Below are 25,392 nucleotides of genomic sequence, written 5' to 3'. Positions count from 1 at the left end.
CATTTTATATTTTATTTATTATTTAAATAGAATGTGAATTTAATTTTAATAAAAAAAAATATTATATAATCAACAAATATTATTATTTTTTGTTCGTATTTGACTAATAATAATTTGCATACATATTTATAAGAGTTTTACACATAATAAACATATAATTTACACCTATATTTATTAGAATTATATATATATAAATTAATACCGTTTGTATTTATATTTTTTAGAATTTATATATTTAAAAAAATTAATATTTTAAAATAATTTAATATTTATACTGGTTAAATGATGACAAAAAATACTAAACATTGTTGGTATCCAAAATTTTTTCCATTTTATATAATAATAACTAAAAACTGAGTTAATATAATATCTCATATATATAACATGAATTTAATTAGGGATACAATTTTTTTCAACTAATACCAGTAAAATTTTTTGAAATTATATTTTTACTTTAAATTTTAAATTCTAAATTTTAATTCGAAAACCCTCCAAAAAATGAAAATTAAAAAATAATTTTATTTTATAAAAAATTATTAACTAATTTTATTAAAAATTGATTCCCTATTGATAAGTATAACATATGGGTTAGATACAACAATTTTTTAATTGGTATGTATAGCTAACTAATATCTTCGAGATATTATAGGATAATGTAAAGTGAGAAGTGAGAAGAGAATCTAGTTAGTGCAGAGAATCAGGTTCTGCGTTGGGCTTTAGTTATTTAGTATCACGTATCAATTACTACTTTGGTGCTGTAGTGGACCACACCACTTTCTCATCGTTGCATGGCCAACCAAACCTAAATCAGTGTTTAGATTACGTTTTCTATGAATTTAACTTTGCTAATTTAATATTAAAAGTAAGCTTAAAGGAATATGATTAGAGTAAAAAAAGCTTTGTCTAGAAGTGGCTAGTGGAAACTAACGTTGTTTCATTACCATGCAATTGTTAAATAAATAAACAAAATAAAGTGAAACTTACATAAAGCCTTGGAAAAGGAGACAAGATCATTGCCTAACAGTAGTTAGAGTTGTGTCTATTTGTTGACATGTTTGAATTCTAATGTCCTATTTGACTATGTATAGGGATGACAACGAGACAGGACGATAAGATATTTTAATATGACATCTGTTCCAAATATTAATTACTTGTTTTATTATCTAATTCATAAATTAGATTAATAAATCGAATAATTAAAATTAATATATAAAAAATATTAAAAATTTTAAATTTATAAAAAAAATGAGAAAAAAATTGATAATAAATTAGTGTACAACATTCAATTTCAAAAATTAAAATGATTAATTTGACACAAAAAAGAGATAAATTTGATGCATATGTAATAATGATATAATAGATAACACGTGGACAAATAACATTGTGATACGTGACATAATTCGACACGTGGCAAAATAGCATTGTGACGTGTCAGTGACCAACACGTCATCATACTGTTATACGCGGCAAAATTCTGAGATGACACGTGTCACCAAAAGTTCACGTCAGCACGGGTCAATGACTAATATGGTGCAATTTTTCCAACCTCAAAAACATAATTGATGTAATTAAAATCTCAGAATCAATCTTGGTGTACGTCGTCAGACTACTTTAAGAATTTAGTCCGATAATTACTATAGCACTTTGTAGTTTGTACCCAATACAATTATTATCAGATAACGCTGCAAAATTGAGCGATTGAAAAATTGGTTAGATCGAATAAATCTTCAAACCAAAACTAAAAAAAATATGACTATCAAAGGAATCCTGAAACTTTGCTTGATTAAATTTTTGGGGTGGCTATGGGGGTATTTGTCGGCATGAGAATAAATAAAATAAAAATTTAGAGAAATATCTTGTACGAAACACAAGCATATATATATATATATATGAAGAGTTTACTTGTTGATCATGTTCTTCTGGGTTTGACTTGTAAGATCTTTCATCAATCCACCCAAGTTCAGCTTAGTAATGGTGATTCCCTCCTCTCATATGATCATTTTTCTTAGTAGAATGCATGTGAGGTTTATCTTCTGCATGATCTTTTTCTACAAATTAAAGCTTGTTTTATTACTTAACATGATTAATATCTAGCATGCATGCAGTGTTTCTTTTTCTTTCTTATCCCCTTAATTGATTCACAACATGGATTGATGATGATTTATTTGTTTATTTATTAGTTATTTTATGATGATGATGAATCTAGTTATCTTTAGGTTTCATCCTTAGATCATATACACTTGATCCCATAACTTAGCAAATTTTAGATTTCTTTCCTTTCTTGTTATGTATGAAAATTCAATAAAGCACAAATTTTCTTCCTTGGCAACTTTTGACTCATTAACATGTTTTATAACAGAATTCAGTGACATTTATAACCTTAACAATATTAAGCTACATTTGATAAAGCTTTCAAGCCATGGAGGAAAATGGAAGGTAATAATAATAATATTGTAGAAACTCCTACTTTATTGTTTCATGTTTATGTGTTCTTTCTGTATGAATGCAATGTAATGTAAAATTGTAGGATTTATGGGAGTTCCTTTTCAAATGGAGATAAGATGAAGGGAAAGTACAAATGGTTAGATGGAACAATCTATGATGGTGATTTTGAAAGTGAGAAAATGACAGGTAAAGGACTAATTCGATGGCCATCAGGATCAAAGTATGAAGGCGAATTCTGCGGCGGATTTCTTCATGGTAATGGCACGCTTACAAGTTCTTCCGGCTGCACATACAGAGGAGGTTGGAGGATGAATGCTCAGCATGGGATCGGAAAGAAAGAGTACTCGAATTCGGATGTTTATGACGGTTTGTGGAAAGAAGGAGTTCAAGAAGGATGTGGTAAGTACTCTTGGAACAATGGAAACACTTACATTGGAAATTGGAAGAATGGAAAAATTGAAGGCAGAGGAGTTATGAAATGGACTAATGGTGATACCTTTGATGGATTCTGGATGAATGGGGTAAGACATGGATCAGGAGTTTATCGATTCGCAGACGGCGGCGTTTATATTGGGACATGGAACAATGGCCTAAGAGATGGTAAAGGAACATTCTACCCTGCTGGTACTAAACTTCCTTCCCTTAAGAATCTATGCACTTCTCTTGAAACAGAACATTTCATTGCTTCAAAGTCTAAGCCGGTTAAGCGAAGTCTTTCTGAGAATATACCAGTTGTTAGCCGGTTAAGTTCGCGGCCGAAATCTCAAAGGACTTTGTCATTGAGTACTACTGAATGGACCCTTCAAGATCAGAGTGATTTGGTTTATGAAAGGGAATATGCTCAAGGTGTTCTAATTATGGAGAGAATCAGAGATTGTTCTGTTTCCTCTGTTAAGAACAAAGGCCAGAACAATAAGTTTAGTGTTAATCATGTAGAGAAGAGTTCATATATGGACATTTTTAAAGCTCACAGAGGCTATTTTCTCAATCTTAATTTGCAGCTTGGCATAAGGTATAATAAGCCTAAAACTTTGTTTATCTGTTTTGGTATTTTGCAGTTTTTGGTTGAACAAATTTGGCTGAATTTTGCTCAGGTATACTGTCGGAAAAATTACGCCGGTGCCGGCACGCGAAGTCCGATCGTCGGATTTCGGGGATCGGGCTAGAATAAGGATGTTCTTCCCTAGGGATGGTTCAAAGTTAACTCCTCCTCATTGTTCTATAGACTTCTATTGGAAAGATTATTGTCCAATGGTTTTCAGGTATTTTAATGCGAAGATGATAGCTAAGATATTGATATGTCACATCATTTGGAGAAAATTCATATGTAATTGTCTTTATGTAAAGTTGTTAGTTGAGAATTGTTAGATGATTTGACATGTTTAACTCAATTGTTATCTAATGATTTTCAACAACCAACTTTACATGAAATCAACTGCATGTGAGTGTTTTCAGTCAAATATGTTAAATCATTTAATGATTCTCACGAATGCTTAAATGATAATATATTTGCAGGAATTTGAGAGAGATGTTCAAGTTAGATGCTGCAGAGTATATGATGTCTATATGCGGTGATAGCGGTTTGAGGGACATAACTTCTCCGGGCAAAAGTGGCAGCATCTTCTATCTTTCAAACGATGAACGATTTGTAATCAAGACTCTAAACAAATCTGAACTAAAGGTTTAACTTGTAATCTATCACTTTATTCTATTTTTGTTTCATTAACAATGATTATTAATTTGTTCCCTCTTTGTAGGTTCTGCTAAATATGCTTCCTAAATATTACCGTCACGTAAAAGATTATGAAAATACTCTTATTACAAAGTTCTTTGGCCTTCATAGAATAAAACTAAGAGGTGGAAAAAAGGTATCTATATCTAGAAAAATCGGTTGCTATTCTGATAATTTCTTGTAGCAGTTATTAACTATCCTTTGAATTTGCAGGTGCGTTTTGTTGTGATGGGGAATATGTTTTGCACAGAATTGCATATTCATCGGCGTTATGATCTTAAGGGTTCTTCTCAAGGAAGATATACAGACAAAGATAAAATCAGTGGCAATACAACATTAAAAGACCTTGATTTGAAGTATAAATTTCATATGGATAAAAAATTGAGAGAGTCGTTGCTAAAGTAAGCTAGCTACTACTAACAATCACTTCATTATATTCTGTTAATGTGACAAACAAAATTTCATTCTAATTTGTTGTTATATATATACAGGCAAATATCTATAGATTGCAAGTTCTTGGAATCTCAGAACATAATTGATTACAGCCTTCTATTGGGATTACACTTTAGAGCTCCAGAGAATCTAAAAGCCTTAGAACAAACTCATCATGGATCAATGCACCGTCAAAAGAGTTTAGTTCCTGCTGATGGTAATAATTAAATTTAATTAGCCTAAGTAATAAGTATATATATTTGAGTATGCTATATATATATGGGTTGATTTGTTTAATTGTACTATGTATGCATGGACTGAAATTAAAGAAGGGGAGCCTCTGATTCTTCCAAAAGGGTTGCTTCTAGTTACACATGAACCAAGTGTTGTGAACACTGCACCTGGACCCCACATTAGAGGCAATCCATTGAGGGCATACTCCATGGGTGACAATCAAGTTGATCTCTTATTACCTGGTACTGCAAGGTTAGTACCTATATTTATTCAAATTTTTCTATCATTTTTTTTTCTCATGTTCAGTATTAATACAACTAGATTATTATTATTATTATTTAGAGCCAAATTACACTCTACCCCTATATATTGTTGTCACCTCAATTTCATTATGGAATCTTAATCCAGCACCTTGACAAAGATTTTCTCTATTGTTTTGTGTACTTCTGATCCTCATGTATTCTTCATTTATATCTATATGAGTTTAATTTTAATGTACGAACGTATAAAATACGGTCATCCAAATAGATACTTATATTTAGATGATTTTTTTAAAGTAGTAGATTTAAAAATTAATTATTTTTACTGATATAGTAGTATACGATCAACTGTATATGTAAATCTCTTTTATACTAATGGGCAGTATATCAAAATTAAATTCTTATCTATATTTATATATGTTAGTAATAATTAGCAGTGAGATTAGATAAATGTCTATGTAACCAAAGTCAGGATAAATTTCAAATGAATACACACAGAAAATAAATGTCCATATAAGGTAGACATTTTATCACATCTATACTGATAAGTTTTAAATAATTACACAAAAAATAGTCATTCTATTATTTAGCATTTGAAGCATGTAACTGATTGAGTGGTACAATATCTTCTAAGGTTGAGGGTTCAACTAGGAGTGAACATGCCAGCACAAGCAAACAGAAAGGTAGAGGAAGATCATAGTAATAATAATAATAATAAGAAGAAGAAGAAGAAGAAGAAGGTGGAGGGAAGAGATGATGATGATGATGAAGAAGAAGCAGAGTTATTTGAGGTGTATGATGTAGTGCTGTACATGGGAATCATTGATATATTGCAAGCATACAATCTCAGAAAAAGAGTTGAGAATGCATACAAGTCCATCAAATTTGACCCTCTCACAATATCTGTAGTTCAACCTAACTTGTATGCTCAACGTTTCATCAATTTCTCACAAAACAAAGTTTTCCCACAAACTCCCTGATTTTTATTTATAATAACTTATCTTTTATTATTCCTCACATGATTCTTCTTCCAGAATTATCTGGTTCAGGTTCTTGCTGTTGTACAATCTTGGTCCTATTACAAAATTAAATAAATAAATTGCAAGAGTTTATTATGTTTGTCTTGCCAAGAAAAGTATATGCCAGCTTCATGCATCATGTTTGAAATAATGAAATGAAATAAAGTTACCTCACACTTAACGTGGCAGTTTAATCTTTTTTTAAGGAAATATCTGAACAAACTCTGAAAATGCAAAATAAGATCTAACCAACACAAACATACCATAAACATAAGCATTAAAGTAGTTCTACCTAAAGTTACAAGCTCAAAATACTAGATACCCATATTTTATTAGATACCAACTACTATATAACACTGTTTGTACTTTTTGATGAGTTCATGAGCTAAAAAGATTCAAAAATCTTAACATATTGGAATTAGGTTGGGAGGACAACCTGCAAGAACACTTTAATGTCTAAATTAATAATATTTTTTGGGCGATAATAACAAATAGTGTGTTACTTGCAGAATTTCTTTTCCCTTTTATTCCATTTTTTTATATACGTTATTAGACATATATTACTTTTTAATGTTTTTAAAATGTCTCGATTTGACGAGTTAATAATTTTATTAATATAAATGATATATCTGTTAATTTTTATTGAGTTCGTAACATAGTATTCTCATTTAATTGCGATCTCAATATGCTATCTTTGTCAACAACACCATTATATCAATGGAGTGCTTTATCATCTTGGACATTATCCTTCACAATTAGACTATCCCTCTTGACTCCATAACTTCGGATAATTTACTTAGAGACAAGTATAACATCTAAGTTATTACAGATCTTAAAGTAATTTTACGTTTTGTTGATTATTTCATGCATACATAACTAGAAAAAGCTTAATTTCAAAATAACTTGAGTGATTCGAGTGGTTAGTTCACTCATCTTCTTAAACAAGTATTAGGAAATCGAGTCCTAATTTATATATATAAATTTATTGACTAATAATAAACTCTTAAATAAAATTTAAATTTGTGATAAATTAATTTTTAATCTATTAAATTATATGTCCATTGAAAAAAAAAAAAAGAAAACATTTGATTTCATACTAATTAAATAGATTATATTACAAACTCAATTTTCTTTAATTACATATTCAACCTTTTTTTTGTTATTTCTTTTATTCAATATAAGATGCAGCTGTCATATGTGCATTTTGTTGGGTTTTTCTCTCCTTTGTGAGGCCCAAGCCCAACATTTTGAGGGTGTCTCTTGCACCCATTGTGCCACAACCCTAGTTCAGATTTTTGGGGTCATTGAGAGTGAGTGAGAGTAGCCACCAAGTGAGAGAGAAGGGGAAAAACAAAATTCCCGTTTTTGCCCAAAGCAGTAAATTTCAAATATCAGTTTCTCAGTTGTTCACCGTTGGATCGGCTTGAAATTTAAACTGCATGTTCTTATCATCTTGTTCTTCATTCTGGTCGGTGGAGATGTTGATTGGAGATTTGCAGTGAGAGAAATTGGCTTCGCAAGAGAGAAATTAGGTTTCCCGTTTTTACACAGAGCAGCAATTTTGGAACGGCAGTTTCTCATTCTTTCACCGTTGGATCGACGTGAAATTTGAACTGTAGATTCTTCACATCTTGTTCTTCATTCTGGACGGTGGAGATTTTAATTGGAGGTCTACAGAGGGAGAAATTGGCTTCGACAGCAGCTCTGTTTTTTGGGTATATTTCATCTTCTTGCTTTTCATTTGTGAGCTTTGGTGCTTTGATGTTTTGGCTGGTTATATGCACATTTTTGTGCTTTGTTTGAGACTCTCTTGTACCTCATTTGATTATAGTGGAGCTATTTCATTGGTCTGGACGACTCGTGGTTTTTACCTCTCACATTGAGGGGGTTTTCCACGTTAAAATCTCGGTGTGTTCTTATTACTGCTTTACTTGCTATATTTGCTTGTTATAGTTGCTGCCATATTGTGTTGTGAGTGCTTCCATATTGTTCTTGTGTTGGACATTTGTGTCGTTTCCGCTGCTAGGCTCTTTCACATTTGAAATAAATTAGATCTCATCAGAAACAAATTAAATCAAAACTTGAGAGAATCATACAGTCGGAATTAATTTTTTGAATGTATATATTGTGGCAGTGTACCCTTGTCCGTAGCTGCTCAGAAGAATTGCATTATATAAAAAAGCGCAGAGTTACTAAACGCATTTCAATGTATAATTAAAAAATAATGCATATAAGACAAGGAATACAGATTCCTTTGCATAAGAAATGTTGCAGTTACGATGAAACTTTAGTTACTTCCAGCTTGTTACTCTTAAATAATTTTCATTCTAGAATCTCCTTATTGAAGAGATTTACATCTTAATTATAATCCAATTACAAAGCCAACCTAGGGTTCTAGGTGTAGTCTGTTACAATCTAGCTTCGGCCATGGCACATTTATTCTTGAACTTAATATATATGATCATTTAAAGCTATGGTATACTTTGCATAACATTGTTTTCGAAATGTATATTATCACCCATTTAATATGCTTTCAGTTTTCTTGGATTTTAGACACTAAATGATTAGGGTAATTTAATTAATTTGGTGATGGAATGATTTCACATGAACTAATATTTCACTAAAGTAAAGACCTACTAAAGAGGTAGGGTTATTAACTTAAGGCAGAAATTCAGATATAGTTTCATTATGTAAACTTAAGATTAACTTCATATGAAATTGACTGTATTTAAATTTTCATTTAATATGTTTGATAACAAAAAAAATTATTTTTTTTGTCATCCTAATATCATAACTTTTTTTTGAAATTATTTTATTTATGTTAAATTTTAAATTATAAATTTAAATACTAAAATTAATTAATATTAGTTAACTAAAAATTAATTCTTCATGCTAATTTACATTTACACTTGCACTTAATTAAGTAATATCGCATTAATAAAAATAAAAATTAGGTGCAATAAAAATTAGTTCCTCATGTTAATTTACAGGTTTATTTAAAAGCCAAAGTGATCCACATCTCCATATCCATGACTGCTACATTATACACAAAATTTCAAATTTGAAGAAACAAGAAAAATAGTTAAGGGGTAATATAATAACTATTAATAATAAACAGAAGAAAGGGAGAAAAAAAATATGTGTGCTATCCATCACTTTGTTCTAAATCCCTAAAACTAATCTTGTGTCTTGGAAGTTGGAACCCAAGCATGTAGCCAAAATAAAACTGGATCCAGGCATTCCCCATGAAAAAAGCAACAGCACCACCTAAAATGAATTAAAAATACAATACAAATATACTAATTAATAATAAGTACAATAAGAAATAAATATTCTACTGATTCAAAGAAAAAGAAAGATAATATATATGTGAAGGTAATGGTAGATTGCTACCATGCTAGTAAACAGTAGTTACCAGAAATAATGAGGGTAGGCTGAAACTTGAAAGCAAGGAAATAAAAGCAGGCATGGAACTGAAACCCTAAAGATTCTAGCCTGACAAATATTTACAGAATTTCAAATTCCCTTGCATTGGGTTTCTCTAATCTCCACACACATTATTATTTAAAGGTTGAAACTCATGTGCCGTTGATTTCATGAAGTTGATGACTGAAAAATTATTAAATGATTTATCATCTAACGCTCTTAATTATCAACTTTACATAAAGTTGAAGTACATCTTTGTTTTTACCTTATTTAAAATAATTAAAAAATAATAATGTTTCACATACACTAGATAAATAAATAATCACTAGGCAATCATCATATAATAATAACCAATAATGGAAGTAAAACAATTTTTTATTCAGCCATATACATAATATACTAGACTGAAAACACAGTGACAGCATGGTCATCAACGTCAAAACAACATCTATCTTTTGTGATCGATCGATCTTAACTCGCTGGAATAATGTTAGATAAATGTTTCATGTTTCTTCCATGCAATTAATTAATTATGTCTATGTCTATATTATTCCCAATGTAAACTGATCTTATTTATAATGTTAGTAGTTCAAATTTTTAAAACCCAAATTTCTCTAACTTGTAAATAAGAAATAAAAAAAAATTGCCCTAATCATGATGCATCATCCTCAAGGGAGATTGGATCTCTCTTCGTCTTCAGAAGAGAGATCGAAAATGAAAAAGAGAGAACGAGAGAGATCAAGTCGACGGGAATGAAGCCTGGTCCGAGATCTCATTATAAAGGGTATACAACTACTCAATAAGTGACCTCGAGCCAAACAACATTCCCATCAACCTCAATCTCCCATTTTTATTTCCAACCATGGAAGATCACACCATAGAAGACCTAGCTATTTTTTCATCTCTCGAGAGAGAAAGAAAGAGCTAGAGAGGGAGGGGGGAGAGAGAGAGAACAAGAGAAGCAGATGAAGAAGCAAAGAAAAAGGGTGAGGGAAGAGGGATATATAAAACCTAGGAAGTGGGGTGAAGTAGTAAGGGTTTGGTTTTGTTTAATAGGTTAAGGTTATCGATCAAATCATGGGTGGCGTGATTAAGGGCTCTCGCGTCTTTCTCTATTTTGGCATCTTTTGCCAAATATACTCTCTTTCAATAAGGCCAACCTAATTCGGATATCAAATTTCCATTCTTTATTCTTACTTTAATTTAAATCTCTGCTAACAAAGATCATACACCATCATGTAATCCATCTCTCTATTTGTTTAAGACCTATATATGGCCATTAAACTTACCTAATTTTATTTAACATATATAAATAAATAACAAAAAGTTAGACAACGCTAATGGGTTATAGTTCAAATTAAATGGTATAGTCTCTCTATATTTATCTAAAATATCGCGGATTTAAGTCTTCTTATTTTTGAAAAAAAAAAACAATTTCTAAACCAAGTAGTTTATTATATGCAAGCTTTTTTAATGTCAATGTCGTCATTTTTTTTCTCTTTTTTCTTTTTTCTTTTCATTTTCTTTGATTATTGTGATTTTCGTCGTATTCATTTTCTTCTTCTCTTATATATGTTTAAAAAATTAGAGCATAAAAATTTTAGTGTACAATATAAAACATTTTTTAAAGGATCACAGTTCTAGAACATTAACTCACTCAACTAACAAAATACATTCGTAACAAACTTATGTGTTATATATAAAAATTTTTATACTATGTAAATTTTTTTTATATTATATCAATAAATTTGTATTATATGCAAAAATTTTTATATTAAAAAAATGTAAAAAAAAATATGATACAAATACTATTTTTTTATTGGACTTATATCAACTTGATCAAATTAAAAAATGTTTGTACATGTAAAATTACCAAATAAATAAATGTATATATTCATCCTAACAGCATTTTGAACCGTTGATATGTATTTTTATGAAAATGGATCTCTCTCTCTCTCTTTTTCCCTTCTCAAATATTGATCTTATCAAATATAATCTTTCACCATATGTGTTCTTTTTTCTGGATGTTTTCTTTAGCCTCACATAAAGATTGTACCTAGCTACTTCCCTATATATATATATATATATATATGCTATTTAATTAATATAATTTATAACAAAATTGAAGTTATTTTACATGATATATAAATATATATCATAAAAGAGAAGACGTTAGTGTTTCAAAATTAAATTTGGTTTAAAATGATGAAATATCAATTATTAAAAGAAATCCTAATATATATATAATTAGGGCTTAGTTTAGTAATATTTTTTAAAGAGGTGATTTTTTTTATTTTATGTTTGATAAATATAAAAGATAATGTATTTATATTTGTAGCTTTTAAAAGATAAAAAACTCTTAAGGTAAAACTTTTTAAAGTTGGTTTGTGCTAATCAAAATAAAAAGTCTAATATAACTTCATATATTAATTAAATTTTAAATTCAACTTTTACGATATTTATGTCTATTTTAGTATTTTTAAGTTTTAAGTTATTTTACCAAATATAATTATTGTTGTTTTAACTTATTGAAAGTCATTTCAATTTGATTTATCAAATATAAATATTACAAATTAAAAAAAAAAATTTTAAAAACTAATTTTTATAAAATATTTTAAAAAGTTAAAACTTTATCATACCAAACTTAAAAAAATATATTTATGTTGATTTTAAATTAAACCTTTGTGTATTTATGTATTTATTTGACTTCTTTAAAGTTGTCATGCAGTCATGCAGATAAACTGAAGGAACAAAAAATGAAGAACTAGTTACGGCTTTGAATTCCACACATAATAAAACTTATTCATAAAACAAATGATTAATTCATCCTTTTGTTTCAATATATACAAATATCAAACTTAAGACCTTTTTTTTTACAAAGACTCAACAAAATTATGTGGTTAATTTAAGGTTCAGTTTTTTTTTTTTTTTCCCAAAAGTAGTTCATCAAAATTGATTTTTGAAAAATATTCTTCTAAAAATTATAGCACTTATCTTTAATAGATCAAACTAAAAATAATTTTTAATAAATAATAATAATTGTTTGGTAAAATAAATTTAAAATTTTAAAGGACCATAATAAACATATATGAAATTATATTAAAGTTTTTAATTTTGATAAATACAACTAATTTAAAAAGATATATTTTTAGATGTTTTAAAAAATATTTTTAACTTTCAAAAATATATTTTTTTAGGTTTAATTACTCTGTTCGTCTTTATAGTTTTGCGAAATTTTCAATTAGGTCCCTATACTTTTTTGTTTCCTTTTAATTGGTCCCTGCACTAAATTTTTTTTTCAACTAGGTCCCTTTTGACAATAATTGACTTAATTTTATAGAGACCCAACTGAAAAAATATTGGTGCATGAACCCAAATAAAAGGAAAAAAAAGTGTAGGGATCCAATTAAAAAAAAATTAGTACAAGGACTTAATTAAAAGAAAAAAAGTACAGGGACCTAATTAAAAATTTTGCAAAACTATAAGGACCAATAGAGTAATTAAATATTTTTTTATTACTAAATGAAAAACAAAATAATAATACTTTATTAAATAGCGCGAACAACTCTTCAACAAATTTTATCAAACCAAATTTAAGTATTTAAATCATCTTTATATAAATATAAATATATATTGATAACTACAATATAATATAATCTAACAAATATCTTGTTAGAGTAAGAGTTTAAAGATACCAATCAAAATACCATAATCTTCTTTAGATTTAAGTAACATATGAAGATACATGTTCAAATTATTAATTATTATTATAATGAATATATAAAATTTAAATTTTAATGTATTTACTATATGTTTATTAAAAATAAAAAAATATTTATTAACAATAACTTTAATATATACTCTTATATACCACAACCTGTCACTTTTTTTTAAATTAAAAATAAAACTCAAATTCATAATTTTTAAATGAATATAAAAAAATTATGTCATTTGAATTATAACTCGTTAACATTAAACCGATCACCTTTGCATACAAATATATAAATTTTTGTATATTTCAATACAAAGTCTTTAGAGGTGAATAATTTTGACAAAAAAAAATATAAATAAACAATAAAAATATTAAATAATATAAATAATAGATATATTAAATATTTATTTTATTAAATATACAGATAATTTTTTATATTAAAATTTAAATAAATAATTTAAAAATATAATATATTTTTATTTAATTAATAATTATTCACGTTACTCAAAAAAATTATTATTTACCTATCACTTTCCTTTTGACAAATATTTTTGTGTCCGTAAAAGAGGTGAATTGAATAGAAAGAAAGGTCATTGAATAGAAGAGAGAGGAGTCAACGACAATGGACGGACAAGAGTGGACCACGTGAGAGTGAGACGACAGCATATGCAGAGTGCAGAATTCAGCATGCATCATGCATCATGCATCGGGCACTGCACCTTGAATTCAATGCACTCATCTGCTCTGTCTCTTTTCTCCATTTGGGGGGTCCACGTACCTTGTCTCTCTACGTGGCATTCTCTGGTTGGTTTCAACTGTCAGGGTCAACTCGTCTTGGCAATTATATGTTAATGATGATACATCATCATGCATGCATGTGGGTCACCAAAAACTTTTCACTTCTCTTCTTTTCTGACACTCTCACACCCAATCTTACCCTCATCATTCCCCTACTTTCATTTCCCATTTCTATTTCAATTTCATAGTATTTGTTTGCCTTTTCGTTACTTTCTCTTTTGCATTGTTGCAATGTAGTGCTAGCATTACAGTATTTATTAAAAATGATTTTCAAATATGATTGTGCTTTTTCAAGTATTTAGAAAGGTGTATGAATTTTCATCTTATAATGGAGCGGGATAACAATAGATTAAATGTGGCGGATCTAACTATATATTATAATAAGAACACAACAGCATTTTTAAGATTGTGAATATATATCTCTAGATATGGTCATGTGAAAACACATGAAAGGACATATTCTCTGGTTTTGTTTGAGAGGTAAAATGCAAAGGCAACTACTCCAATGAAGATGCTAAAAACATCTTTTCATGATGATCTTTATTTAAAAAGTGTGACTTATTTGTTTAACAACATTCTAAATAAAAGTAACACTTTTACTTCAAATAAAAATCAAGCCTTACAACTTATCATCCAATGGTCAAAATGAAGTATCTTCACACGATGACAATCATGAAATCTTCATTGGAGTAGCCACCAAATGCAAATTGTACAGGGAACCTTGGCAACCACCTCCAGTCTACGATAATTACATAGCATGAAACCTTACAGTGTGGTCAAGCTCCATATAGAGATTCAACTGATTCAGTAGGGTTGCAGCTTTTCTTGTTAGTGGTATTTTGTTGGGAAGAAAATTGTGGTGAAATTTTTTATAAATTAATTTGACATATAAAATTAGAGTTTATTCATAAAACTTCTCCCCGTATTTTTATTTAGTCATACCCTTTGTGATCTAAACAAAAGACTCGGGGAGAAAACAGGAACACTATTTTGTTCCTCCGCTTATGAACATTGGTCTGTAAAGGCTCCCACTGAAACAAAAACTTTATCAAGCCCAATGGGCCTATTAGCCCAATCAATGACATATGTTGCCCCCTTTCATCTATATCATTTCCCAACAGAAAAAAGAAAAAAGAAACCATCAAAGACACAAATATATGACAAACTAGGTGGGGATCTGACCCCAAAAAAAAAAAAAAAAAACTAGGTGGGGGCAATGGAGGAATCTAATTCAATGTTTTAATCAGTGACAAAGGTGTCATGAGGAGCAGAGGAGGCTACAAAGTTTCATCAAAATTACAAAAGCCGAATACAAGTTCAGGCCAAATAATAAAAAGACTCAAACGTACATTGCCAAAGTCATTTGGATCCAAGAGCAAATGACAACTTGGGTCGGGATTTGTTTTTACCCAACAACTTTATTTGGTTCAAACGTTCCTGCTCCTCTTCTTGTTTCTTCCTTCTCATGGCTTCTTCTTTCTGCCTCTGCAACTCTTCGAGCTCTCTGTATCGTTCCTCCTCCCTCCTCTGCTGCTCTAGAGCCTCTCTTCTCTGAGCTTCTTCGGTCTTCCTCTTGTTCTCCTCAAGTATCCTCTCGAGTTCTTCTTTTTCTTTACGAGCTTGTTCCTGCACAGAAACATACATAATCTAACAAGTTTTCCACATGACTTCAAAGTGCAATGCAGACATAGAACTTTAGGCATCGCAAGAATTAATGTTACACCAAGGCCCTAACATGGTACCTATATAATATGCTAATGATGTAAAATAAACTAAGTCTTGAGTACATCCTATTAATTATTTTCCCAAAGCAGTGAAAGCACAACAGAGGGGGAGTGATTAGAAACACAAATGATATACCTCCTTCCGTTTAGCTTCAATAACAGCAGCTTCTTTTTCTTTTTCAAGTTGGGCTGTGACTTCAACATTTAGTCTCTTTCGTCCCTCTTCCAACCGCCTTTGAATCTCGACCTGAACCTCCTCGGAGTTCAAGCTTTCTTCAACTCTCTTATGAATGGCTTCTTCAACTCTCTTTGCTGTCTCTTCTTCTATTAATTTCAATTCCGCTTCCTGTTGACGCCTGTGAAAACATACAAAATGTTAAGCATGAAAATGGCCACTCAAACAGAAGAGAATGCCACACAAAAGTGAACTCATGTTTTCCATCATACAGAACTAAGGACTAAAGCTGGACACTAGGCATTTCTTCATTTTTTTTCTACCTTTTTTTCTTTCTACCCTTTCCTAAATTACTTAATGAAAACCACAATCAATCGCAAACTAACCTCCATGACGACAAATGCACAAAAATACGGTTATGCTTTTAAGGCATACCTCTATTGGATCCTGATCCAAACAAATCAGTTTCAAAACTGGTGAACAGTAGATAAATGAGGCAGCCATTAGCCAATTTGATCATCAAACATAACAAGTTGAATTATAGCAGTACCTTCCTTCAGACAAGCCCGTGGAGACGAAATTCAAGTAACCTGCTGAAATTTTAAACTAATCATGGAAATATTTGGAACTTTTACACTAAACATCTTTCACAAGTTAGCTGTTTAACATAGGTCTTCTCTTTTGACAGTTGTGCCAAAAGCATCAGAAAAATTTATAAAAATCATATGTTCATCCTACTGAAAGTAATATTCACTCTGTTGAACCAGAGAGAAACTCGTTAAATGACAACTATGCGAAAAAGAAAAGCTTCACTTAAAGGAACACCATAACCAAACCACCTGAACATGGGTAACTAATCTGCAAGTCCAATTCCTAGAACCTTAGATGTGGCTTACAGGATTAGATCAATTATACAACCCTAAAATATAACCACAGCCCACTGATAAAAGATCAATATTAGACCTTATCACATTAAAGGAGGGATGCAATCTAATTTTTCTGCGAGTCAAGAAAAATTAGAAAAAAAGGGAGAAAGGATAAGAAATCCTATTAGAACAACCAAATGACCATACAGAGGAAAATAAATTAGAAAGCTTTAGATTAGGAGAGGATCAAAATTAGTGAGAGAAATCCCCTGCAGAAAGCATGTGTTAATTCCCAAAACAGAGAGAGAAACACTGCCTCATGAGAAATCTGATGAAAAAAGACATTCAATATCCTACTATTTTATGTAATTTTGTCTTCTTTAGACTCGAATCATAAACTAGTCAACAGATCACTATGGTCACATAGGAAGTACATTGTGAGAGAGGATAAAGAGCAAAACTTAGTATTTCATAGCTCAACCTAGGAAAAGATTTTGTGTTCTAAAGTGCAAATATCCTGAGTCAAATCTGTTAAAAAAATTTAGATGCAAGGACAATAAGACCACAAAAGTGGAGGATGTCAACAGCAGAATTCTGAAATAGTTCCACCGGGGAAATTTGAGACCACCAGATCTCTTTCACCAAAGAATTAGAAACAGTTACAAAGGTTTACAGTGGTAACATTCATGTTCAATTTTTCTATTTTTCCAGGAAGTAGTTGTCTTACCCAGAATATGCACATTTGTTTTTCAGACAGAATATTTTAAGGTCTCGATTTTCTAGTAGTGAATTACAGGCAACACATAAGAACTGAAATTATCACCATGAACCATAAGGAGCTATCCATTAGTAAATCACTAAATCATAAGTTCCATCCTATGCCATAGCTCCAGTATAAGTGAAGAAGAGACAGAGTTAGAACTCATGACAAATGAATCATCTACCTTTTCTTCTCTTCTTCTTTCCTTTGTTTGTCAACAACATTTTTCTGCTCTATTGACCCAAGACTTGAACTGGAAGACTTGTGAACAGGAGATAGCGAAGAACTCCGGCTTCTGTGTCTTCTATATCGTTTCGTGGCTGGAGATCGACTTCTATGGCGCCTCGGAGTTGGGGAACGGCTTCTGTGGCCTCTTGGTGAAATAGAGCGACTTTTTCGCCTGTATGATGACACAGAAGATCATAAGCAATGAACTAGTGCAAATTAACAGATATATTAAGTGAACATAAGACCTACCCACTGTCTACCACACTAAAGCCAAAAACATATACAGTTACCTCATCAATTGCTATTAACCATTGTGTGCTCCATCTTTTTACCACATGAAGAAGCAAATGTCACAATTGAGCAAGGGCAATAAAAAATCATCAGCACCCACCACCTGCTCACATCTCTCACTTCCCAAGTTACGAACTGATCTTCTAATTTGGTTATAGATGGCATATATCCTATCTTTTTCACTATATTATTATGGTGTATATAAATGTTATTGAAGACTAACAACTCCACATAACAATAGAAAAGCCCTCAAAAAGAAAGAAACCCAATAAAAATTTCTGAAAATAAGCATCATCAACACCAAACAGTTATGACAAAAATGCCTAATCCTTATAAATTAGAACTATGAGTCATTCAACATAATAGAATGTCCTCATTAAGCGGCCAAGCTGCTGAATAGAAGGGAGAATCCAAACAAAGAATAAGAAATCTAGCTCCCCACTGCTGTCACAAGGCAATGGTTGTGCCAAATAAAAAGCAAAAATGCTTTTCAAAATATGAAAAAAGAAAATAAAAATAATATGTACAAAACGAAAACAAAAAGGAAACCTTTTATGATAATGAAAACAAGTGCAGCCTAAATTTCATAACTTTTTTCACAAATTAATATAATAAAAGGTAAACAGTCCTACTAAAACACATCGTTTTACCCATATCACCTCATAATTAACCCAAACCACTTAAAAAAACCTTGCAATATTCTCAAGTTTATAGTGTCAATTGAAATTCGGGAGATATATATTACATCTGTTTAATATCCTTGTTTTGTCCATTCAGCATCCAACCTGAAAACAAATCTAATATACCAAATACAGAAATTTGCATTCATTGAACATTTGACATAACATCAATAGTAAACAAATATGAATTGAAATCATTCCTACTTCTACAAATTTACAATATAAGGGGAAAAAAGATACAAAATTTCCATGAATATAAGTGTTTAAGATTCATATTTTGTAACAAATACATCGTAAATCATAAAGTCCTCCATAATTCTAACTCAATATGAAGGATACAGTATTCTATCATAAAGAAAACGAATCAATTAATCATACAAAAGGCGTCACCTGCTATGAGAGTAGGATGAATAAGGAGATCGGCTTCTGTCTTTTCTGCTCCTCCTGCTATGCCTGTGTCCAACAGGAGACGGCGAATGCCTACGCCGATGGGGAGGCGATCTTGATCGCGATAAGTCTCGAGGCATCTCCTTACGCCTATCCCCAATAAGATTAAGACAATTTCCGACTTAAGACCCAGGAGTCAGGACAACCCAAAAGAAAATCGCTTCCCTGTAAAAACAAATATCAATAAATTAAAAATCTACCAGTTGAGAATAGACAACAGAAATACTCAAAAAGCACAACAAACTTATTATGCACACAGAATAATCATCAGAATCAAAGATATCAAAGTTGAAAACAACAGGATCGAAGCCATGACTTATGAGGCTCAAGAGCTTAGGGAAAATTGTGAAGTCTCAGCTAAACTTTACTGGTAGAATCATAAAACTAAAAGAACATGACTAGGCAGCTAAATAACATGGTAATATAGGATTTTTATTGGCCACGAGAGCATAAATTAAACCCTAGGTATTTAGGAACAAAACAACACTAGAGCAACCGATTATTATAGTAGATAACATATTTACATAATTGCGGTCAACAATAGATAGGTTGAAATTCAAATCAATGGATTTAATGGCAAAAGAATATCACACACGGTACCTCGGAAATGACAGATAGAGAGTGGGAGGTCGGAGATGAGTGGAGCTTCCGACAAGATGAACGGAACAGACACCCGGCCGGACGTAACGGAAGGCGGTCGGCCGGCTTGCCAGGTGAGGCTGACGGAGGTAGGGACAGAGAAGAACACGACGAAATTAGAATTTTCTTTTTTTTTTTTTGGTAATTTCAGAATAGCTATTCCAATGTGTTTTTATCGTTATTCTCTTTTTCGGTTTTTTCCTTCCTTAATTTGAGTTAGTCTTTCTTTATCTTTTTTTTCTCCCTTTAAGTTTACTAAATGGGCCTCAATATTGACCTTAAGAAAAAATAGGTTTTAAGTCCAAAAAAAGAAACGCCATAAATCAAAAACTGACATCCAACAAATTCTAAAACTGAAATAAGTTTTTTTTTTTATTGTCTTCTTTGGGCTGAAGCCCAGAACAAGGAAACCAGAGAATCAGAGAACCAGGGATGAGTCCTTTTCTAATTCTTCTCTTTCTGGAAAGGAGTCGCCGGAGACGACCTTCCTTCCAATTTTGGATCGCCGCCGCTACTTCCATGGATCTAGTGGGTGATGTCTTCTTCTCCCCAGAAACCTCCCTGATTTCCTTCCTTAAACTTCAAACCGGAGCTCCCCAAGTTCTTTGCTTTGTGACTTCGGATGTGGTGCATAAAAAAAAGGTAATGTCCACTTTATTTAGTTTCTAGAATTCGTTTAATAATTCAGTTTGATAATTGTTGACTTTTAAAATAGCCAATTAAGTTTATATTCTAAAAAATACACTCCTATTGACTCATTTGAGAGGGGGACTTGATCATTTTTAAAAGTTAGGAATTAAATTGATTTATCAAGTTAATTTGAGAGGCTGAGTGGCTAGCTCACTCGTCCATTTCAGCGAGGGTTGGAGTTTCAATCCCGGCATGTATATGTTAGCAACTTGTTGGCCAACTCCAGACATTCAAATGGAGCTGTGGCAAACTTTTTATTGGTGTCACACGAGGTGAGACAATGAAATAACAGATGATCTTAGTCCAGATATATATAGATTTTAATTTTAATATACTTGGATAGTAATATGTAATTGGATATATAGGTATAAGTGTACAACATCTTTGTATTGGTGGCATGCCAAAATTAAATTATGTTATATATATTATTCAAAAATATTTTCTAGAAGAATGTTAGAGAGCTATTAGAATTTATTGTTTTTGACGCTATCAATTTTTAAAAGTATGGAATAAAGTATGTTGGTGGATTACTAGACTAAAAGAATTAAATTAGTGGCTAAATGACGACAAAAAAACAATAAATTTTGTTGATCTCCTAACATTTCTCTATTTTGTACTTGGAAATATTTTTTATAATATGCTATCTTATAAAGCTAGATGTCTAGATGTTAAAATCCAACTAAGAACTGCACACAAGGTGTTAAATAAACACTATCCCGACAAATCGATTATGATATCTCCCATCAATTTGAACATTATGAAATGTAATTGGAGTTCAACCGATACATTTGCTCAAAATGATTTTTCTGACCAAAGCTAACTACTCTACTTCATATGCACTGAAAAATCTTGCATGATTTGCATTTGTTTTTCCAAAGAAGATATTATTAGAAGGAAAGACTCTTCTAACTTACACACAAATCAGACTTTATCCATGAACAAGATGTTACAACATACAATGATTTTAAGACAGATCATACTAGGAAAATACAATAGGCAAAAGCACAACTTGCTTGTTATTTCTTAATAAAACATTAATGCAAACCATGAAGGGATATGGCTAAAATGTAAGCTCACTCAAGGGTAGAAATATGTCTTGGTATTGAGCTTTGTGTCTCCACATCAACTCATTCCACCATCCTTGTTCACCCCTAATGGATCTTAGGTTTGTTTCCTTGTCCTTGCAAAAGGGTAAAAATTTCAACAAAGGGCACCTGTATACATTTACTTGCTCTAGAGAGGACCATCTCAATATCGTATTTGTGCATATAAATTGGAATCTTGGCAAGTTAGCTAGCAGCAGCACCTCCAGTTTTGGAAGAACTTCCTCACCGATCTCTATGACTATAAGTTCTTCTAATTCCATGCAGCTGTGAATTTCCAGTTTCTGAAGTTCTGAGAGGTATTGAATAGCCCGATTGTGAAAAATGGTTCTTAAACGTGGGCAATTCTTCAATGTCAAAACCTTTAATTTGGAAAGGGATCCAGGATTCAGAGGACCTTGAAACACACAATTCAGTAAAAGCAATTTGTTTAACAGCAATTGCTCTAGATTTGGCAGGGTGCTTTCATCTCTAGCACCATTCTCATTACCTGCTATAAGGGTATGAATTCCATTGCATTCCTCGAGTGAAAGACCGCGGATTTGCTCCAAGTTTTCTTTTCCAACTTCTGATATTTCTTCAATGTCATTGAAGTGTACCAATTCAACTGCATGGGTTTGAGGAAGTATCTCACTTACTGAAAAAGTATTCTCATGCTTGCTATTGTCATACCTTATGTATTTGCAGATCCTATACTCAAAAGGCTCCAGAATTTGAGGCTGTTTTGAGTTTGGACATCCGACAAAGAATTGGAACGAAGTAAATTGCCTTCCGGATCTCCTTCTTAGAAATCTGTCAAGAATTTCGGAAGAGGGAAAGCTGCACTGGAGGTTGGTTAGATGTTCCAAAGAAGCCAACATCGCCATCACATTTTCTGCATTACTGCACCAATCCTCATAGGAAACTACTTTAATGACCAATTCTTCTAATTTTGTAAGCCTTGAAATTGCACGAGGATCAAGATCACTGGTTTGATCTCCATTTTGTTCGCCATTTCTGATGTATGGGACACGCAAGCATCTTAAACTGATCAAGGACCCAATAAGAGATGGAATGAAACTTATCTGAGTACCCTGAATGTCGAGGAACTCAAGAAGTACAAGTGTTCCAATAGCAGGAGGTAACTGCCTTAGATGCTTACAGTGATTAAGATAGAGCCCTTTAAGACCTGTCAACTTTGACATCGATGATGGTAACCACCTAATTCCAGTGCCATACAAGTCCAACACGAGAAGACTTCTCATATGTTTCTTGAAAAACAGTTGTGGGATCGTAGACAAGTCTGGATTCTTCTGCAGCAATAGCATCAAAAGCATGCTACAATCTTGGTTTGTTGGCAAATTTTTCAGATTAGTGTCTATCATTGATACCCATCTAGCCTTCTCCCATGATAATGATTCTTGGGCATCATCAAGTTTCTCTCTAGTTTGGACATAAGAACTACATTCAGGGTGCTTAGATGATATATGCAAAGCAAGTTGTTGCATACAATCATTCATGGAAACATATATCATCTGTTTTCCTCTATCCAGAAGAGAGACATCAGTAAGATGTTCCAATATCGCCTGACCACGATCACGTGCCTTTTGATATTTCCTTGTGTTGTTAATATCACCAAGGAAGTTTTGAGCAGCCCAACACTCCACCAAATAGTCAGTATAAACCTTACAATTGGCAGGGTATAATGAAGCATACAGAAAGCATTTCTGTTTGTTTTCATCTTTCAATTCATCATAACAGAACGTCAAGAATGAGTACAACTCACTTACGCCTTCATTCTCATAATCTGGCCATCGTTCTTCAAGATCTTCCAGTCCTACCCTCCAGCTGGAAGCACTCTTTTTCAATCTGAAAGAGCGTGCTATCTTTTGTATCAGAAGGGGAAGACAAGAGCACTTGTCACATACGCGCCGAGCTATCTCTGGAATGTCCGGGAGACCAATCACAGGACCTACAGTGTTACAGAACATCTTCCATGCCTCATCCCGGGATAACAGGCCTACCTCTATCATCCTTTCTGCTCCATTCAAGGTACAAACTTGGCGATGTTGAGCAGTTATTATCACCTTACTGTGATTGTCATTACATGGTATTCCCAGCTGACCCAAGTTGATCTCATCCGCTGCCCCATCCAAAATCAGCAAATACTTCTTAGTTTGCAGCTCCTCATGTATTATTCTCGCAACTTCCTCGGGATCATTGATGACTTCAGTATCCACCTTCAATCGCTTTGCTATTTTACATTGAAGCTCGTGATCTGTGTGATCAGCTGAGAGGCTAATAAATATGACTATATCAAAGATCTCTGCAACAACATCATGGTTATTTAGGTTCTGCATCAGTGCTGTCTTCCCCACGCCCTTCATTCCAGACACTCCAATTGTTTGTATTTTGCTGCTTTTTAGCAAATCTACAATATTTTCGAGTGCACTTTGGAGAGTCTTATACCCCATGATTTCAGGAGCATAAAAAACTTTTAAGATTCGATCCAGAATCAACTGTACAATCCACAGAATTTCCCTTCTCTACGAGTTGTTGAACTTCTTTAAGTCTTTTCTCAATCTCTGGGGATAGAATTGGGTGCTTCCATGACCAAGTTGAAGTTTCATATTTGGCAATCAAATGACGAGTTTCAGCAGCTACCTCAAACACCTTTGCAGACCATAAGCGATAAGCACTTGAGGTATCTTTGTGTCTGTTTCCCTGAACTTCCTTCTCTTTATCTTCTTTCAATGCAAGTAGTCCTTGCAGTTCTTGCTTCAGAAGTTCAAAGTTCTCTCCGGAATTTCTTACAGATACCAACCTGCTTGCTAGGGCTTCTCCTCCAACCTGATTTGCTACCTCTGTTGCCAAATCTCCGAGATTGGAAACAATGTTTCCGAAACCAGCCATGATGATTAAATGCCTAGATCAAATGGCACAAAAACATATGTTAAGCACACAGCACTAGAACTTGAATTATCGTGGGATTGTGAAAGAAGTGAAACAGAACACAAAACTCATGACACTTGTTTCATTTCATAGAGTATTCTTAATTCAGTTACATGCCTATTAGATATATGCCTCTGTCTAACAGCGCAAACTTCTGGCATAAGTGATCAAAAGAAGGAATTTCAGCATTTGAATTATTGTACACCCACAGTGTGATTCAAACAAAGTAGTTATAGTGAGCAGTTAAGGTTAAAATTTTTCATATATATACCTGACAAATACGTTTAGCAAGAAAAATGATAAGCAGCTATTCAATTCTTGGCGGAATACAGCTTGTTTAGAATGAATGAAACGAAAACACTTAACATGGATGAGTTAAACTTATGATTGCATGTGAAGGACTTACGGTTACTGAAACAAACAAGCGCAGAATGAGTTTGCCACGTTGAAGTAGTCACTAGTCAGGGAGTGAGGCTTATTCGAGATCTAGAATCCAAGGTGCAGGTTCAGGTCCACTGTTACTGACAAAACGGAAACCAGAAGAAGAAAATGGCGGAAGCAATCACACGATTACGGAAGAATATACCCTGTAGTAATAAAATTTTCCAAAAGAAGTGGTTAAATGTTAACTCAAGTCAAGTCAACTTTACCAGGTAGCTTCCGAGAAATGTCATTGTGAGTGTTTCAAAGGTTAGTATTTTTCCACGGCTTCTCCTTATTATATATCATTAGTCGTTCTCATTGTTTTTTGAGTAGCTGGAGTAAGAAATCGTGGACATTTCTTTCTTCACTATTTCACA

At 32.1% G+C, this 25,392-nt stretch overlaps 3 protein-coding genes across 5 annotated transcripts; 1 reads left to right on the top strand and 2 right to left on the bottom strand.

The window, feature by feature from the left end:
* The first annotated feature begins 1,878 nt into the window (after positions 1–1,878).
* Positions 1,879–6,218, top strand: LOC107624006 (phosphatidylinositol 4-phosphate 5-kinase 7). 2 transcript variants are annotated; one of them, XM_088505918.1, is made up of 10 exons: positions 1,879–1,974; positions 2,360–2,436; positions 2,528–3,457; positions 3,540–3,707; positions 3,961–4,126; positions 4,203–4,313; positions 4,391–4,578; positions 4,669–4,826; positions 4,939–5,095; positions 5,738–6,218. In XM_088505918.1, the coding sequence occupies exons 2-10, from the start codon at positions 2,420–2,422 to the stop codon at positions 6,081–6,083; spliced, it is 2,241 nt and encodes a 746-aa protein (XP_088362044.1). In that variant the 5' UTR covers positions 1,879–1,974; positions 2,360–2,419; the 3' UTR covers positions 6,084–6,218. The 2 variants fall into 2 exon arrangements, with proteins under 2 accessions (XP_088362044.1, XP_088362046.1); XM_088505920.1 differs by lacking the exon at positions 2,360–2,436 and having other exon boundaries at positions 1,912–1,974.
* A 9,048-nt stretch (positions 6,219–15,266) lies between these two features.
* Positions 15,267–20,107, bottom strand: LOC107622789 (arginine/glutamate-rich 1 protein). 2 transcript variants are annotated; one of them, XM_016324825.3, is made up of 5 exons: positions 19,830–20,107; positions 19,173–19,394; positions 17,768–17,983; positions 15,919–16,138; positions 15,267–15,684 (listed from the first exon to the last, which is right to left on the bottom strand). In XM_016324825.3, the coding sequence occupies exons 2-5, from the start codon at positions 19,307–19,309 to the stop codon at positions 15,418–15,420; spliced, it is 840 nt and encodes a 279-aa protein (XP_016180311.1). In that variant the 5' UTR covers positions 19,310–19,394; positions 19,830–20,107; the 3' UTR covers positions 15,267–15,417. The 2 variants fall into 2 exon arrangements, with proteins under 2 accessions (XP_016180311.1, XP_016180312.1); XM_016324826.3 differs by having other exon boundaries at positions 18,102–19,394; positions 19,830–20,039.
* A 1,364-nt stretch (positions 20,108–21,471) lies between these two features.
* On the bottom strand, positions 21,472–24,115 carry LOC107620115 (disease resistance protein At4g27190-like). Its single transcript, XM_016322330.2, has one exon. It carries the CDS (start codon positions 24,112–24,114, stop codon positions 21,619–21,621), a length of 2,496 nt encoding a protein of 831 aa, XP_016177816.1. The 5' UTR covers position 24,115; the 3' UTR covers positions 21,472–21,618.
* Between the last annotated feature and the right edge of the window lie 1,277 nt (positions 24,116–25,392).

Source organism: Arachis ipaensis, chromosome B10 (genome assembly GCF_059453495.1).
Source record: "Arachis ipaensis isolate K30076 ecotype BB chromosome B10, ASM5945349v1, whole genome shotgun sequence".
Lineage (NCBI taxonomy): Eukaryota > Viridiplantae > Streptophyta > Magnoliopsida > Fabales > Fabaceae > Arachis > Arachis ipaensis.
Note: the sequence above shows the minus strand (reverse complement) of the source record. Positions and strands in the feature narration are given on the sequence as shown.